Source organism: Artibeus jamaicensis, unplaced genomic scaffold (genome assembly GCF_021234435.1).
Source record: "Artibeus jamaicensis isolate MK-2021 breed Jamaican fruit bat unplaced genomic scaffold, CSHL_Jam_final contig_519, whole genome shotgun sequence".
Taxonomy (NCBI): Eukaryota; Metazoa; Chordata; class Mammalia; order Chiroptera; family Phyllostomidae; genus Artibeus; species Artibeus jamaicensis.
The window spans coordinates 17433621-17449934 of NW_026521871.1; the positions used below are offsets into that span (position 1 = coordinate 17433621).

General features: G+C 50.7%; 1 protein-coding gene across 11 annotated transcripts; it reads left to right on the plus strand.

Moving 5' to 3' along the window:
- Positions 1-1385: 1385 nt before the first annotated feature.
- On the plus strand, positions 1386-16260 carry BRPF1 (bromodomain and PHD finger containing 1). Of its 11 annotated transcripts, none has more exons than XM_037134612.2 (14): positions 1388-1620; positions 3610-4218; positions 7494-8453; positions 9185-9347; positions 9741-9872; positions 10286-10432; positions 11189-11498; positions 11806-12129; positions 12451-12735; positions 13240-13387; positions 13968-14104; positions 14207-14325; positions 14633-14787; positions 15407-16260. In XM_037134612.2, exons 2-14 carry the CDS (start codon positions 3620-3622, stop codon positions 15588-15590), a joined length of 3663 nt encoding a protein of 1220 aa, XP_036990507.1. In that variant the 5' UTR covers positions 1388-1620; positions 3610-3619; the 3' UTR covers positions 15591-16260. The 11 variants fall into 11 exon arrangements, with proteins under 11 accessions (XP_036990504.1, XP_053525069.1, XP_053525067.1 ...); XM_037134613.2 differs by having other exon boundaries at positions 11809-12129; XM_037134614.2 differs by having other exon boundaries at positions 10286-10414.
- The last annotated feature ends 54 nt before the right edge of the window (positions 16261-16314 follow it).

Sequence of the window (16314 nt, forward strand, 5' to 3'; positions counted from 1 at the left end):
AGGCATGTGCTCTGACTGGAATCAAACTGGTGACCCTTTGGTTCTCAGGCTGGCGCTCAATCTACTGAGCTACACTAGCCATGGCTGGGGTGTCGATTTTATTAAGATAAAGATGGGGGGTGTTGTTTTGGGTTTTTTCTTAAGACACTATACGAAAACACACATTATAGTGGGTCGAATGCAAGGTTGCATTAAGATAAAATGGAAGCTTCAAGGTGCTTTGGGCTTTGCCGCAGAACATTGAAAGATCCTTTCATACCTCTTTGATGACAAAACTGGAGAGGCTCAGCTACAAGCATGTTTAACAAGTGAACTCTCCCTAGTACCCAGGTTCTCCAAAGTCCCCAAGAACTCACCATAAAGCTTTCGAGCTCTGTTGTACAAATAAGGAGTTTGAGGTAGGAAGAATTTAACAACTTGCCCTAGTTCGCACAGCTACGAAGTGGTCTAGCTACATTAAAACCAGCTGTCTGTTTTGAGACCATCTTCCAAGTGGCAAACCGTAGCAATGATATATTTCCCCACCAAACTACAAGATACCAGGCACCTGAATCCCATTTTACAGTAGATATGCCCTTTCATAACCCAACAGCCTTCTGCACCTCCCCAAATCCGGCCCCTTCTGTTGGATCCACACCTTTCCTTGCTGTCCAGTCCCGTTTCTTCACCTTTCCAAAGCCCCGCCCCTTCCCTTCCCTTGAAGCCTAGATTGCTTTTCCCAGGTCTGTCCTTTCTCGCTAGCCCACCCAGCTCCACCTTCCAGGTCAACCCAAACCCCAGCCCTTTATTTCCTGAAGCTCACTCTTCAGTTTAGCCCCACTATTTGCCGGGGTTAAGTCCCTGTTCTCCATGGTAAGACCTGCTTTAGAGATGGCCCCGCCCCCTTCACTGAGCCCCACCCTTTCCCCCAAATCCCGCCCCATAGACTAGTTAATTCTCTTCCAGCCCCGCCCCGCCTCTGTCCCTAAATACCGACCTTCCTTAGGTTCAAACCCACGTCCTTCTTGCTCTCGGCCAAGCCTCCAGCCCCGCCCCATAGCTCCGGCTCCGCCTCGCTGCCTTCCTAGGAGACCAAGGCCAGGTCTTTACCGCAGCCGCGGCGCCAGCAGTGGGGAGGGGGAAGGGAGGGAGGAGACAGAGGGGGAAGGGAGAAGGGCGGGCTCCTCAACCCCAGCCCCATGTTAGCAACCGCAGATTCGACACAGTCGGCCTGACAATTCCGCGTCCCGAGTACTGCGACTTCAGTCTCCATAAACTCACCTCTAAGATACAGGTGCTAGAGAAGCCCTGTGGAGTGTTCAGGGACCCTTACGAATGCCAGAGAATGGTCTCTCGAGGCTCAGCTGGCGGGCGGGGATCTATGGCGAAAGTGCAGCTTGGCAGCGCCTCGGCACCACGTTTACCCTGCGCAGACGCCGTCGCCGCCGCTTCTGCCGCCGCTGCTGTCCCTTCCTTTGCCGCCACCGTCTCCGCGGCCGCAGTCCCCGCGCTGCCTCCAGGAGTCTCCATTGTTCCGGCAGTGCTGGATTCGGACGCTGGGCAACTTAGGGGATCTCGAACCGACAGGCAGCCGAGAGTTGAGAGGACACCGGGGCGCTGGCAGGACCGGGAGCGGAGGGGGTCAGCGCGGGAATCCCAGGGAGCCGGGGCCAGAGCGTGGGGCGGCAGGGGGCCGGGGTGGCGAGGTCTGAGGTCTCCGAAGTTACAGCTCCCCCTCCCCAGCCCATCTTTCCCTGCCGGCCTCCCCAAGTGAAGTCGGAGCCCCGGCGGGCGGCCCCGGCCATGAGCCCGGACTCGAGGTGGCCGGTGAGTGCGGGCGGGGGACCAGGGCGGGAGTGGCTAACGGGAAGGGTTTGACTACTTTTGTGGGGAGCACACTGAGCTGCCCCTAGGGCCCTTCCTTCCGGGAGAACTGACAGTGACTTCGCTCCCAGCGGGCATCTCAGGGCAACAATGTATCCTTCGGGGGCTACCAAAGTCAACCCCAGGAGGAGAGTCTTGTTTAACTTGTTACACCTCTACAAAAGGGAAACGTCGACGCATCCGGGAGAGGGCTGCTGGCACCGCCTGGGCCTGGCCTGATCCCTCCGGCTCCCGCCCCCTACTTCCTCCAGACCCCTGAGCTTGGCCGCCTTACCCTTGGGCCCTGAGCCCTACCCACGGGCTTTCAGATCTGAGTTCTCGGCTCCCTCCCCTATTGCCTCTGCCGTTGACTCCCAGCGGGACATCTGCCCAGGGCTCTGTGCTACTTAGGAAGCCAGGGAGTCAGGGCAGCAGAGCTGTTGCGTTCACCAGGGACCCATCATTGAAAGAGGAGAGCTTATTTATGCTTGCCATTGGTCTGTTTTTAAAGGCACAGAAGCAGGTAGGAAGTAGGAGGGAGCTGGAATTGAAGTAGTAGCGTCACTGATGTGAAAGTCAGGTGCTTTGACAGACACTGAAGCAACCCACTTGCTTGGTTATGTTGCAGGAAGATAGAGGCCTAGAGGGGTCACTGTTTGTCAGGGAGCTCAGGGTGGCACTGTCTGGAATGGTGCCAAGCCCCTAGCTGAATTGTTAAACTCAACTAAGCCTGGAGAAATTGGGGCAGTCTCTGACTAAGCTGGGCTTCCTGGGGGTTGGTGCCATCTGCTGTCTTCATTCACCCAGGAACACTGGAGAGGAGAAAGGGAGGGCCCTGAAGACCAGCAAGGAATTGAGTGTGCCTGGATTGCCTTGTTCCTGTCTGTACACTTAGGGCTTGTTACCACTGCGAGGGCCAGGGGATAGACTCTCCCTAAAGACCTCAGAAGTGAACTAATTCTGTGATCCAGTGATTTCTGCTGGAGTCTGGGTCTACATCATTGGCTACCCATTCAGGCTTCTACATGGGCTAACACTAGTCTTCATCCATCTCCCTCAGCTCCAAATCTGATGATCTCATTCAGCTATTGTGGTACTGGGGATATAGAGGTGGGCTCTGTTGCCTGCACTGCACAGCTTCCAGTCTGGTGGGGAGGAGACAAAGCTGAGAATGGAATGCTATGAAAACAGCTCCCCATAGGAGAGACAAGTCATACCAAAGGAAGTGACACTTGGTCTGGGTTTTGAAGAATGAGTAGGAGCTCACCAATAAGAGAGGATGGAAGGCATTCCAAATAGAGGTCATCTTGCAAGAATGAGAGGTTATAACTTTCAGGAAATGGCAAGCCGCCCTAGATAGACAGAAGCACAGCTGTAACTGGTGAAAAGAAGAGTCTGGAAAGGAGGACTAGGACCAGACAGTGAAAAGAGCCTTTGAATGTCGACATAGGGAATTTGGATATTATCCTGAAGTAGGGAACATCAGAAAGATTTTAATCAGAGATTGAAATGACTGTTGCTACTTGGTAAAAAGATCACTCTGACCACATTATGCAAGATTAGGCTAGAAGGTTGAGGAAGAGGGCAGAGCAACTAGGCAAGAGGTGAGAAGGCCCACACAGTGGCCATGGTGTGGAGGAGATGATACTTAGAGATGCTGTAGAGGTGGGCTGGCCAGGATCCTTGAAAAGAGAAAGGGTTGGAGGGAGTGGAGTGGGTAGCCAGGAACCCTTCCTAGGCCTCTGTTAACTCATCTGTACATTCTAGATGTGACAGCATGGGGGTGGACTTTGACGTGAAGACTTTCTGCCACAATTTGCGGGCAACTAAGCCACCATATGAGTGCCCTGTGGAGACTTGCCGCAAGGTCTACAAGAGTTACAGTGGTATTGAGTACCACCTGTACCATTATGACCACGACAACCCACCACCTCCTCAGCAGACTCCACTTCGCAAGCACAAGAAGAAGGGGCGCCAGTCACGCCCAGCCAATAAGCAGTCACCCACCCCCTCAGAGGTATCACAGTCACCGGGCCGTGAGGTGATGAGCTACGCACAGGCCCAGCGCATGGTGGAGGTGGACCTGCACGGCCGTGTCCATCGCATCAGCATCTTTGACAACCTTGATGTGGTGTCAGAGGATGAGGAGGCCCCCGAGGAGGCCCCTGAAAATGGCAGCAACAAAGAGAACACAGAGACACCAGCTGCAACTCCCAAGTCAGGCAAGCATAAGAACAAGGAGAAGCGCAAGGATTCCAACCATCACCACCACCATAATGCTTCTGCCAGCACCACTCCCAAGTTGCCAGAGGTTGTATACCGGGAGTTGGAGCAGGACACCCCTGATGCCCCTCCCCGGCCAACTTCCTATTATCGGTAAGGCCGCCTCTGCCTCCCAACTCTGGAATGCTGGTCAAACAGGGCTGAGGAGACAGGCAGCAGATAGGAGAGTAGCAGGGATAAAGGATAACAGGAGCACACTAGTCCTGTCAGGGCAGTGAGAGGAACAGTACTCCAGCTAATGATGGTGGCATTTACTGTAACTACTCCTTCATGTTATTCTCTTTTTAATTTTCTTTTTTCCCCCACATACTATTCTCACAACTCACTCGGGTAGATACTGTTCTCATTCAACAGATGAGGACACCACAGTTCAGAAAGGGGCCACACATGCCAAAAGTCACATGCCGGTAGGTAGCTGAACCGGTATTCAACCCTAGGTTCCTCTGACTCCAGAGCTGCACTATTTCCACTTTATCAAAGGATCCCTTCTCTGGTTCCTGACCCTCTCCACTCCATCACTGTGTGACCTTGGGAAAGGCATCTGGCTTCTGGTGTTCTAGGACCCCATCTGTAGAGTAGGTTTACTATTCTTCTGCCTGCCTAAAGGTAGAAGACAAGGAACACTGATTTTTAAGGTCCTAAAAGCAGCTTGTAAATCACAGAGGTAATTTTCCCACTGTTCGTTCCTTTCTTGTCACCCATCCTTCAGCATGCCTAATCAATATGTCCATCAACTGTATTTTGTACTCCTCCAATGGCCCTTTTCTTTAGTTCATTTAATTGTTCCTTGGCAATCCACTTCCTCCCAAAAAGTAATTACAGTGGCTCCTAATAAAGTCACAGGCATAGGCTAAATTTCTTTAACATGAGGTAAAAAAAGGATTGGGGGCAGGGTGGTGGTAGAATTACATACAGAAAGGCTAGCCGAAGGATGGTGCAAAAATCAAGTATACAACTTGCCTCTAAGAATCTTGGCATCCAAGGGAAGAAGAGCATTCTGATGAGTTAGTTAAGGTGCAGTCTTTGGTGCCAACTAATCAGAAGGTCTGATCTCTAAGAAAGACTTATAAAGGTTTTTACCAAAAGTATAATCCATGTGATGTTACACTAAATCTCATAAAAGTGAATCTATGGGAACCCAAGTAAATTGGCTTAGTATGTCACTTTTTTCTCTCTACCCTGTTCCCATGTTAGCCGGTCTCCTTTCCCTCTTCCATTCTTTCGTCTGACCAGCCTAGCTCCGCCTCCTTCTGGCTTTCCATCTGGTGGCACTGACTGTCATTTCCATCTCCAGCACAGAGACCCCTCTTGGGGCCTGTCTGCTCTCCTAACAGTTCCCTCATAATGGCACTCTTTGCTTTGATGGGCAGCTCAGTCCAACTCATTCTGCTCCCTTTCTCCCTCCCTCCACTCAGATTCACTCTTTCCTCCTGGGGAACCAGGCTATTCTCCAGGGCAGCAGTTCTCAGCTGGCGCACTGCCATCAGTTTGGAGGTGTGTTGGGTATAATTTATTACTACTGTTAGCAAAACTGCCCAAGTTTTGGAAAAGAGAAGATTCGAGGTCACCTCTCTAATAACACCACTTTTCTTGTTTGCATCTGATCTGTCTGAGGGGGAGTGGGAGGGTGGTGTGCCAGGAATTGTGTATGACACGTAGCATACCTTATCTGTGCTGTAGCAAGCCTGTAATCTGGGTGCACTGTGGAAATGTGTTATGTGTGTCACGGCAAAGAAAAGTTTTAGAGCTCTTGCCAAGGTCTGGAAGGGGCCTTGTGGTTCACAGTAGCCCTGAGTCACACCCTTTTTCAAGGATGAGGTCATTGCAGCCACCTTGGAGAAGAGGTAAAGCACTAAGGAATAAGCTGCTTCAGATAGACATAGCATTTTAATGTCTTCTCTTCCACCCTCAAAATACCTTTCAAATGAACAACCCTGAGAACCTATTTCTCTGTGGTTCTTGCCTCTCTAGCCTGTAGTGGAGGAGCTCAACACATAAACAGGTATAATACAAAGCAAGGTGGTGGGTCAGGGCTGTGCAAAAGACAAATGTTAGCTAATAATAAAGCTAACATTTATTGAATACTTGCTGCATGGCAGGTACTGTTCCTGAGTACTTTACCTGTATTAACTTATTTAATGCTCACAATAGCTACATGAAATAGGTTCATGTTAGCATCATCACTTTAAGATGAGGAAACCGAGGCTCGGGGAGGTCAGTCAGCTCACTTGCCTGCTATCATACAAAGCATGGTTCCAGAACCTATGTTTGCCTGGCCTGGTTTAGCACCAGGACCCCATTCCCTTTGAGAGAGGATGGGCAGCCAGCTATGGGCCATTTGATTTGGCCCATTCATTTTTGTAATTCCATTTAATCCTGACAGCATCTTTGGGAATAAGTAGTATTATCTTAATTCTATTGTCAATAAAACCAGGTTTAGAAAACAGCAGTGATGTTCTGAAGGTCACAAAATGGGAGAGCCAGGATTTAAATTTAGGTTTGTTAGAAGCCAAAGCCCCATTCTTTCCATTGAAGCTCTCTGTAGCTTTACAGTACTAGAGTCCAGGTGACCTAGAGCATGGTTAGGGCACGGGAGCCTGCTCTGCTGGTCCAGTGAGTGCTGTGGAGTGTGAATCCTGGCTCTGCCACTTCCCAGTTGTGTGACCTTTCTGTGTTGGGCAATTAACTTCTCAAAGCTTGCATTTCCTCCTTTGCAAAATTAGAGCAATAAAAACACTGACCCTATGGCTATGTTGACAGTAAATGTGATAACTTAGCACAATGCCTGGCTCACAGTAAATGCTCAGTAAATCTTAGTTGTTCTGAGTGTTCTCTCCCAAGACTAACCAGACAACCACACAGTACCTATAGTTTGAGGGAGCCCTGAGCTTGTGCTGGCACGGCTGACAAGACCCACAGCAGCTCATTCAGGACACTGCTAGCTGGTGCTAAAATAACTTATAGATAATTTTCAGGTGACTTCTGAAGACGTTCCTTCCCCTGACTCTTTGCACCATCATCCAGACCATCCCAGTGGGTCCTAGCTGCCCCATCCTTCTCGCTTTAGGAGCCACTGCACTCCAAGGGAGGGGTGTAGCATCTAGGATATAAGGTATGGAGTTAGCAGGCCTAATATCACATCCCAGTTCTACCACCTCAAAAGGGAGCTGGGGCAGGTGAAGTAACCTCTCCAAACCTATGTTTCCTTTTCTGCAAAACAGAAATGATTATAGGACCTATAGGTAAGGGTGGAGTGAGACAACATATGTATAGGGGGCTTAGAGTAAGTGCTTGGCAAATGTAACTCATTGTCTTTAAGGGAGGAAAATCTCAGCCATATGATACCGAGCTGCCTGTGTGCACTGCAGGTACATCGAGAAGTCAGCAGAGGAGTTGGATGAGGAGGTAGAGTATGACATGGATGAAGAGGACTATATCTGGTTGGATATCATGAATGAGAGACGGAAGACGGAGGGTGTGAGTCCTATCCCGCAGGAGATCTTTGAGTACTTAATGGACCGGCTGGAGAAGGAGTCCTACTTTGAGAGCCACAATAAAGGCGACCCCAATGCACTAGTGGACGAGGATGCTGTGTGCTGTATCTGTAATGATGGTGAATGCCAGAACAGCAATGTCATCCTCTTCTGTGACATGTGCAACTTGGCTGTGCACCAGGAGTGCTATGGTGTCCCCTATATCCCTGAGGGCCAGTGGCTGTGCCGCCGCTGCCTACAATCACCCTCCCGTGCTGTGGACTGTGCCCTGTGCCCCAACAAGGGTGGTGCCTTTAAGCAGACAGATGACGGGCGCTGGGCCCATGTGGTGTGTGCCCTGTGGATTCCTGAGGTCTGCTTTGCCAACACAGTCTTCCTGGAGCCAATTGACAGCATTGAGCACATCCCACCAGCTCGCTGGAAGCTGACCTGCTACATTTGCAAACAGCGGGGTTCAGGGGCCTGCATCCAGTGCCACAAGGCTAACTGCTACACGGCCTTCCACGTGACGTGCGCCCAGCAGGCCGGCCTTTACATGAAGATGGAGCCAGTTCGGGAGACAGGTGCCAACGGCACCTCATTCAGCGTTCGTAAGACAGCCTACTGTGACATCCATACACCACCTGGTTCAGCACGCCGCCTGCCTGCCATGTCCCACAGTGAGGGTGAGGAGGAAGAGGATGAGGAGGAGGATGAGGGTAAGAGTTGGAGTTCAGAGAAAGTCAAGAAGGCCAAGGCCAAATCCCGGATCAAGATGAAGAAGGCGCGGAAGATCCTGGCAGAGAAGAGGGCAGCTGCACCTGTGGTGTCAGTGCCCTGCATCCCACCACACAGGTATGTGGGGAGCAGGTGGACAGGTTGGTAAGGGAAGAACAAGCCCTCTGGAAGATTGACAGCCCCGAGAGTGGAGTGACAGGGTTAGGTTATCTTCTTCTTAGTAGGAGCTATATAGAAGTTTTTAAAAATCCAAAAGTGATGAGCTCTAACAGGTCACCTGACTTTTACATTAGGAGCCCAAAACTTTTATTTTCATCTGGCAGACCTAACGTATTTTAAACTGACCTTCATTTGATGGTGTGGTTCAAGTAATGAAGAAAGGATATAATAGCTACCAGCCACAATAGAAGAAATAGTCTGACTCTTAAGGGAGAAATGGAATGAAAAGGGGGAAGGAAATGCTTAAGAAGTCACAAAGTAGATACTGCCACCAGTAAGTCCAAATGAGGGCCATGATCAGTTATTTTTAACTCTCTTATGTCCCTAGTTGATTTCCTATAGTTTACTACTATACTTTATCTTAAAACCTGATAAGACTCAGTCTGAACTGGGTATCCCAGGGTAAAGTGCTACTCTGGACTGTAGTGACAAGAGCGGTCTTAGGAGCCAAACTCCCTAAGCCCCTGGTGAACAGGGTTAGAGATCTGGATTAGTGCTGGGAGCTCGGCTTCCAGTCTGCTGAGGTGCCATTGACAGTAGACTTATTCCCTATTCAGCCCCATTCAGACACTCTCAACTAGCCAGAGGCCCTTGTTTTACTTAAGAAAACTTGTTTTTCTGCTTCTCAGGCTCAGTAAAATCACCAACCGCCTAACCATTCAAAGGAAGAGCCAGTTCATGCAGAGGCTGCATAGCTACTGGACACTGAAGCGGCAGTCACGGAATGGGGTCCCACTGTTACGTCGTCTGCAGACACACTTGCAGTCTCAGAGGAACTGTGACCAAGTCGGGGTACTGTGTCATGTTCCCTGTGGGCTCTGGGAACTAGGGCCAGGGGATAAGAATTGAGATTTATGACTATAGCAGTCAATGTCTGAAGGCATAAGCTGTTTTTTTTTAATTAAGATAGCCTTCTAACCAGACCCAGGAAGAAATCCTTACAGATTATCCTTGTAGAAGGGTACTGTTCCTGTGTGTTCATCCATTCATTCCACAAGTGTATACCAAGCTTTGACATAGGAGACACTTAGGTTGAGGGGCTCCCACTGGAGCTGGCAAACCTGCCAGTAAATTCGTGTGCACCCTCCTTTGGCTTTACCTGAACCCAAGTTTCCTGGTCTGTCCTCCCCTCTAGCCTTTCCTTTGGCTCCCTTATCATCTCCTGACCCCTTTTTGCTTCTACAGAGAGATTCTGAGGATAAGAACTGGGCCCTCAAAGAACAACTCAAGTCCTGGCAGCGACTCCGACATGACCTAGAGCGGGCTCGGCTGCTGGTGGAGCTGATCCGCAAGCGAGAGAAACTCAAAAGGGAGACGGTGAGTACTCCTGGGCCAGCTGTATTTTAAAGAGGAAAGAACATATCCGGGAGAAGGAAAAGCATGTGTCACCTAGCCAGTAACCAACAAGGCTGATGTTGGAGTCAGGTCTCCTGGTGCACAGTGTGCTCTTGGGCCCACCTGAGAAGCAGACTGTCACAGGAGAGTATGAATGGAACTCCGAATTATTTGATATAGGTAACTAGTGCTGTAAGTTCAATTAAGAAGGGAAAGGCCAGAGTAGTTGTTGTTTCACTGGGTGGTGCCTTGTAGAAGGTAGACCTGAGTTAGTACACCCAGCTATTGGGGGTGGGAAAGAAGGAAATTTCTATACCAGCTGCGACCATCTCCTCAGACCTCCCTGCCAAGGGAGGACTGACCTGGGCCTGGCTGATTGAGCCTTTCTCTGTTAGATCAAGGTCCAGCAGATTGCCATGGAGATGCAGCTAACCCCTTTCCTCATCCTCCTTCGCAAAACCTTGGAGCAGCTCCAAGAGAAGGACACAGGCAACATCTTCAGCGAGCCGGTCCCTCTGTCTGAGGTAACCGAATTGGACGAAGTAAGAATCCCTTCCCCTCACTCCGCCTTCTTTCTGTTCCTCTCCCAATTGGACCCCTGCTGCAGGTCTGGGCCAGGGACTAGGACAGGACCTTGAAAAGAGGGGCTGGTGGCCCTGGAGCTCCAGGACAACTGGAGTTACATGTATTACCTGGACTCTGTCTTGTCCCTGTCATCCCCCAAGGGCCCAGAATGGGAGGCAATCTGAATTCTCTCCCCAGAGGCAGGGACTGAGTCTGCCAAATGAATAATCACAAGGCAGGAAGACACTTTCAGGGTGCTGAACCCTAGAACGGAGACTTTAGAAGGTTCAGCACCTAAAGGTCCTGACTGACAGACTCTTCTCTCTAAAAAGTATAAAATGAGAGGCCTGAGGCAGTAGCCTCCTTATAAGTTTTAATGATAAGCAAAAATGAGCTATAGGAATGCAAGGTGGTGTTATTTCCAGAGGACACCCTTAGCTGTTTCCTTATTGAAGCCTCATATGGCTCTAGGAGGAGGATTTAGCAGTAATTTTATCACTTTTTCCAGGCCAGGAAAAGAAGGCCCAGAGAGGTTAAGAGACTTGCTAAGGTCACACAGCTTGTGACTGGTAAAGTCAAGACTGAATCCACCCCTCCTTTCCTCTGTGCTATATGCCTACCTCTGTGGTGGGAGGAGGTTACTGGATGCTTTTCAAGGGGTGGCGTTAGGAGCAGAGGTTCAGGGGGAATGAGAAGCATATCTCCACTTAGCCACACCTACCCTGCTCTCCTAGGTACCTGACTATCTAGACCACATCAAAAAGCCCATGGACTTTTTCACCATGAAGCAGAACTTGGAGGCTTACCGCTACCTGAACTTTGATGATTTTGAGGAAGACTTCAACCTCATCGTCAGCAACTGCCTCAAGTATAACGCCAAGGACACCATCTTCTACCGGGCAGCAGTGCGGCTCCGTGAGCAGGGTGGTGCTGTGCTCCGCCAGGCCAGGCGCCAGGCAGAAAAAATGGGCATCGACTTTGAGACGGGCATGCATGTCCCCCACGACCTGACTGGAGAAGAGGCCCCACACCACACTGAAGATGGTGGGTGATGAGTCACACACACATAGAGGCCAATGCTAAGGATGAACAGTTTTGCAAAAGTCCCACCCTGGGAGCAGGCAGTATAGGCAGGAAGCAGTTAGGCTGAGCAGTGGCAAGCTTTCCCCAGGAAGCCAGATTCGGTGAATGGATAGCAATGTCTGCCAGTCCACTTCTTGGTGCTGCTATATTATGGCTGTTTCTGGTGGGAAACTGAGGGGAGAAGAGTGGGTTTCTTGCTGACTGTTCAAGATTTAAGGGGCCCAGAGAACTGCCCTGAGTCTGATCTTTTCCCCTCATCGCCCCCTAGCAGCGGAGGAAGAACGGCTGGTCCTGCTGGAGAATCAGAAGCACCTGCCAGTGGAAGAGCAGCTGAAGTTGTTGCTGGAGCGGTTGGATGAAGTGAATGCCAGCAAGCAGAGTGTGGGCCGCTCACGGCGAGCAAAGATGATCAAGAAAGAGATGACAGCACTGCGGCGGAAGCTTGCCCATCAGCGGGAAACTGGAAGGGATGGGCCTGACCGTCATGGCCCCTCTATCCGGGGCAGCCTGACACCCCACCCAGCAGCCTGTGACAAAGATGGGCAGACAGACAGTGCCGCTGAGGAGAGCAGCAGCCAGGAGACAAGCAAAGGTCTGAACCCCATAGCAAGGTGGACCCCAAAACAAATCAGACTTTGACTCTGAAGCACACACTTAGCCCCTGCCATCCCCTAGGCAGAGGTCTTTCCTGTATAGCTAGCTGTACTTTCTCCCTCATTCCCCAGTCAGGGGCCTCTTAGCTGCCTCTGTGGCTATTTGTGTAAGAAACACCGTTCCCAGTTCCATGATCCCCAACTCATCTCCCCAACAATAGCTGGAATAATGGTCCTATACACCCAGGGCATATCCTGGACATTTACCTTTCCCACATCAGGCCCCTCACGAACTCTCCTTCTCTCTTTCTCTGCTCCAGGCCTGGGTCCCAACATGTCCTCAACCCCCGCACATGAGGTGGGCAGGAGAACCTCAGTTCTGTTCTCCAAAAAGAACCCGAAGACAGCTGGACCGCCCAAGAGGCCGGGCCGGCCCCCCAAAAACCGGGAGAGCCAGATGACCCCCAGCCATGGAGGCAGTCCTGTGGGGCCCCCCCAGCTCCCCATCATGGGCTCCCTCCGTCAGCGCAAGCGGGGTAGGAGCCCCCGGCCCAGTTCGAGCTCAGACAGCGACAGTGATAAATCCACAGAAGATCCCCCAATGGGTGAGCCTCACCATCACCCAGTCCCCCAAGAGAGTGAGCAAAGCTGCCATCCTTCCCAACATAACTTCCACCTATCCCTTCATTTGCCCATAATATGTCAAAGCTAGAAGGGCCCTTAGGAATCCTTTAATTCAATCCCCTCATTTTACAGACTGGGAAACTGAAACCCAAAGACACTGATCCAGCTAGATTCCCATCCAGGGCCCCCTCCATTGTATCACTTCACTTCTTCTCTTTTCACCCTCCTTTGGGGATCTCCTGCCCTTTAAGCCTTGTGTGTCCTAAGGTCTATAACTGCCAAGGGAAGTGTAAGGGGTGGGGCAGAACTGTGGCCAACTGTGGTGGACACTGCCCAGAGCTAGCTCTGCTGGCCAAGGTTGGAGGAATTTTCCAGCACAGAAGGGGAAGCAAGGCTCTAAGTACCTCTGACCCCTATGCCATCTCTGATCTACATCTTCCTGACCGATTCCTTCCCTCCTCCCCCTCCTCCTCCCCCCAACCAAGACTTACCAGCCAATGGCTTCAGCAGTGGAAACCAGCCAGTGAAGAAGAGCTTCTTGGTATATCGTAATGACTGCAGCCTTCCCCGGAGCAGCTCAGACTCTGAGTCCAGCAGCAGTAGCAGCAGCAGTGCTGCCTCAGACCGAACCAGGTACCAGCCCTCCAGATCAAAGCCTGCCTCTGGGTTGCTCTTCTGGGTTTCCCTATGGGAGATGGGGCAGCAGCCATCTCAGCCTAGATTAAGATGGCTCAAACCCAAGGTTCTCTGCAAAATAATGGAATAGATGTGAATTTCACCATAATGGAATGGAGGAACCATACTGGGTTCACCTGATGTTTTAGAGCAGAGGGTATAAACTGATGCCTTCTGTGGCCTGGATTTGGCCGAAGACATACTTTGTTTGGCCAGCATGGTGGGGTATTTTTTTCTTTTTAATGAATCCAGAAATGCCACATAAAACTCCTCTAATTTTTTAAAAATTAGATCTGGCAAATCTGGCCAGTATTGCTTTTAGACAGGGCATGCATTCAACACCGCCACTGCTAAATCCAACCCACATCAGTCAAATTATTGCCTAGTCCCAAAAGAGGGCATTTGGATTTGAAATTCTTTAAGTGACTTTTGCTTTCCAAAAGTTTTAGGTGCTAAGGGTTTAAAAAAGAAAGGACACCCCACCACACCATTCTCCACCCTTCTCCTTTGAGCTAAGCTCCCCTTGTCTTGTCTACAGCACAACACCCTCAAAACAAGGCAGGGGCAAGCCCTCCTTTTCTCGGGGCACGTTTCCAGAGGATAGCAGTGAAGATACCTCAGGCACTGAGAATGAGGCCTACTCCGTGGGCACTGGCCGCAGTGTGGGCCACAGCAGTAAGTACTGTTACCCAAGGCCAGGGATGCTGGGGGCCCAGTATCCGGGCCTTGCCAGCCCCCTGTCTGCTGATCTGCCCCCTCTCTCCCATTCCTGTGAAGTGGTTAGGAAGAGTCTGGGTCGGGGAACTGGCTGGCTGTCGGAGGATGAGGACTCCCCTCTGGATGCTCTGGACCTGGTGTGGGCCAAATGCCGAGGGTATCCATCATACCCAGCTCTGGTAGGCTTCTGCTTTTCTTGTCATATCCCTTGCCTGTCAACCCCAGAATGCAGACTCACAATTACCAGACTTTTACTGTTTTGCTGAGCTGCAGAGTACAAGGGTCTTTGGCAGATAGACAGAGGTCCCCAATTAGTTTATTCATCTCTCCCTTTTCTTTACCCCTTGGGCTCTGAAATAGTTCAGGAAGGTCAACATTGCAGTCCTGGAGGCATAATAACCTTTCTATGTCCCCACTGCAAAGGAGTCTCCAAATTCGTGGGGAAGAAAGGGCCTGAACAAAACCAAGGTCTTATTACTCCTTCAGATCATTGATCCAAAGATGCCCCGGGAAGGTATGTTCCACCATGGGGTTCCCATTCCTGTGCCCCCACTGGAGGTGCTGAAACTTGGGGAGCAGATGACCCAGGAAGCCCGAGAGCATCTCTACCTCGTCCTCTTCTTTGACAACAAGAGAACCTGGTAAGGGAGAAGGGGGTATTTGGTGACTTACATCCACAAATACAACCCTGGGTATGGGGATAGGCTGCCAGGAAATTCTTTCAACAGTCAGACTAAGCTATCACAAATCATTGGAGAGGGACTTAGATCTTTGAGCAAAACTGTTGTGTTGGCCATGAGTCTGAGTGACTGAGTGGGCAGCAGCTCACAAACACCATAGCTGGAAAACAAAGGACCATCGGTGACTGTGACAAATATGAAAGTAGTTCTCCACCCAGACTCTGAGTTTTCCCACTTCTACCTCCATAGTGACAGGATGGGGATAAAGCAGGCATAAACATTCAGATTCTGAATCCCTGTTGTCTCATTTACATACATAATCTTTTTGTTTGTCTGCAGAGGATATTTAATATCAGTAAAGACTGCCTGCAGCCTATGGGACAGGGTACCTTTTTCAGGTTAGGTCAGGGCTCCTCCTGTGAGCACTTTGAGGGCAGGGACTATGTCTCTTGGTCTCTGTAACCCCCGTACCCACCACAGCCTGGCTTTCAAGAGGTATTTTTGAATGAATGGAGTGAGGAAGGCTGGTGCTTGTTGCTCTCCTAGAGATGACTGACTTATTCCTCACCTCATCTTATAGGCAGTGGCTGCCTAGAACTAAGCTGGTTCCTCTGGGTGTGAACCAGGACCTCGACAAGGAGAAGATGCTGGAGGGCCGCAAGTCTAACATCCGCAAGTCAGTGCAGATCGCCTATCATAGGGCTCTGCAGCACCGCAGCAAGGTCCAGGGTGAGCAGAGCAGCGAGACCAGTGATAGTGACTGATACTGCCCAGCACAGCCCAACCTACAGTGCCCTGCCACCTCTCTCCTTTTTGTTCACTGTCCTGGAGTGGCACCGGCCTCTGCACTGACTCATTCCTGGTCTTGGGGCCAGTCTCAGGGGAAGTTGGGTGGGGGAGGTCCCTCCTGCCCTGAGTGCAGCTGGACTGTACAGAACACTCCAAGGGCCCATGGTGGCTCTGTGCAAAGAAAGAGGAGGTCCCACAGGCCAGAAAGCTCCAGAGACCTCATAGCATTGTAGTGCAGGGTGGTGGGCCAAGGTTAGGACACTGCATAAAACAGGCCATCCCACCACCTGTGCCTGCTCATGCCAGAATCCATAACTGCCTAGTGGCCTGAGGCCGTGCAGGTGGTGAGGTGAACAGGCATTGCCCAGCCTAACAGTGGGATTGATGTCTGTCCAGCCCAGAAGAGGGGCACTAGGTGACCCCCCTCCCCTGCTGTTGTAAATATTGTAATTAGCGGAGAATTTAAATTATTCTCATTTGTAACTGCGTTTCCGGGTCGCGCCAGAGTCATTTGGTACTAAAAAGACTGGGGCCTGTCCCCTCTTCCCCTCTTCCCATTGATTTCCCCACCTTTCAAGCTGGTTTGTATTTATTTCAAAAGAAGAAAATATATTGATTCTTACAAAATAAATTGTTTGGAATTCTTTGTTCTTGCCTTCTTCCAGAGCAAAGGGAGGTTTTGCCCCCAGGGATGGCACA

What these genes read in the sequence shown, in the direction of transcription:
- BRPF1 (XM_037134609.2), top strand. Translation starts at nt 3,620, where the DNA reads ATGGGGGTGGACTTTGACGTGAAGACTTTCTGCCACAATTTGCGGGCA. An exon ending in AGAAACTCAAAAGGGAGACG is followed by an intron (nt 9,873 to 10,285) that starts GTGAGTACTCCT and finishes TTTCTCTGTTAG; the next exon opens with ATCAAGGTCCAGCAGATTGC. An exon ending in TTTGACAACAAGAGAACCTG is followed by an intron (nt 14,788 to 15,406) that starts GTAAGGGAGAAG and finishes CTCATCTTATAG; the next exon opens with GCAGTGGCTGCCTAGAACTA.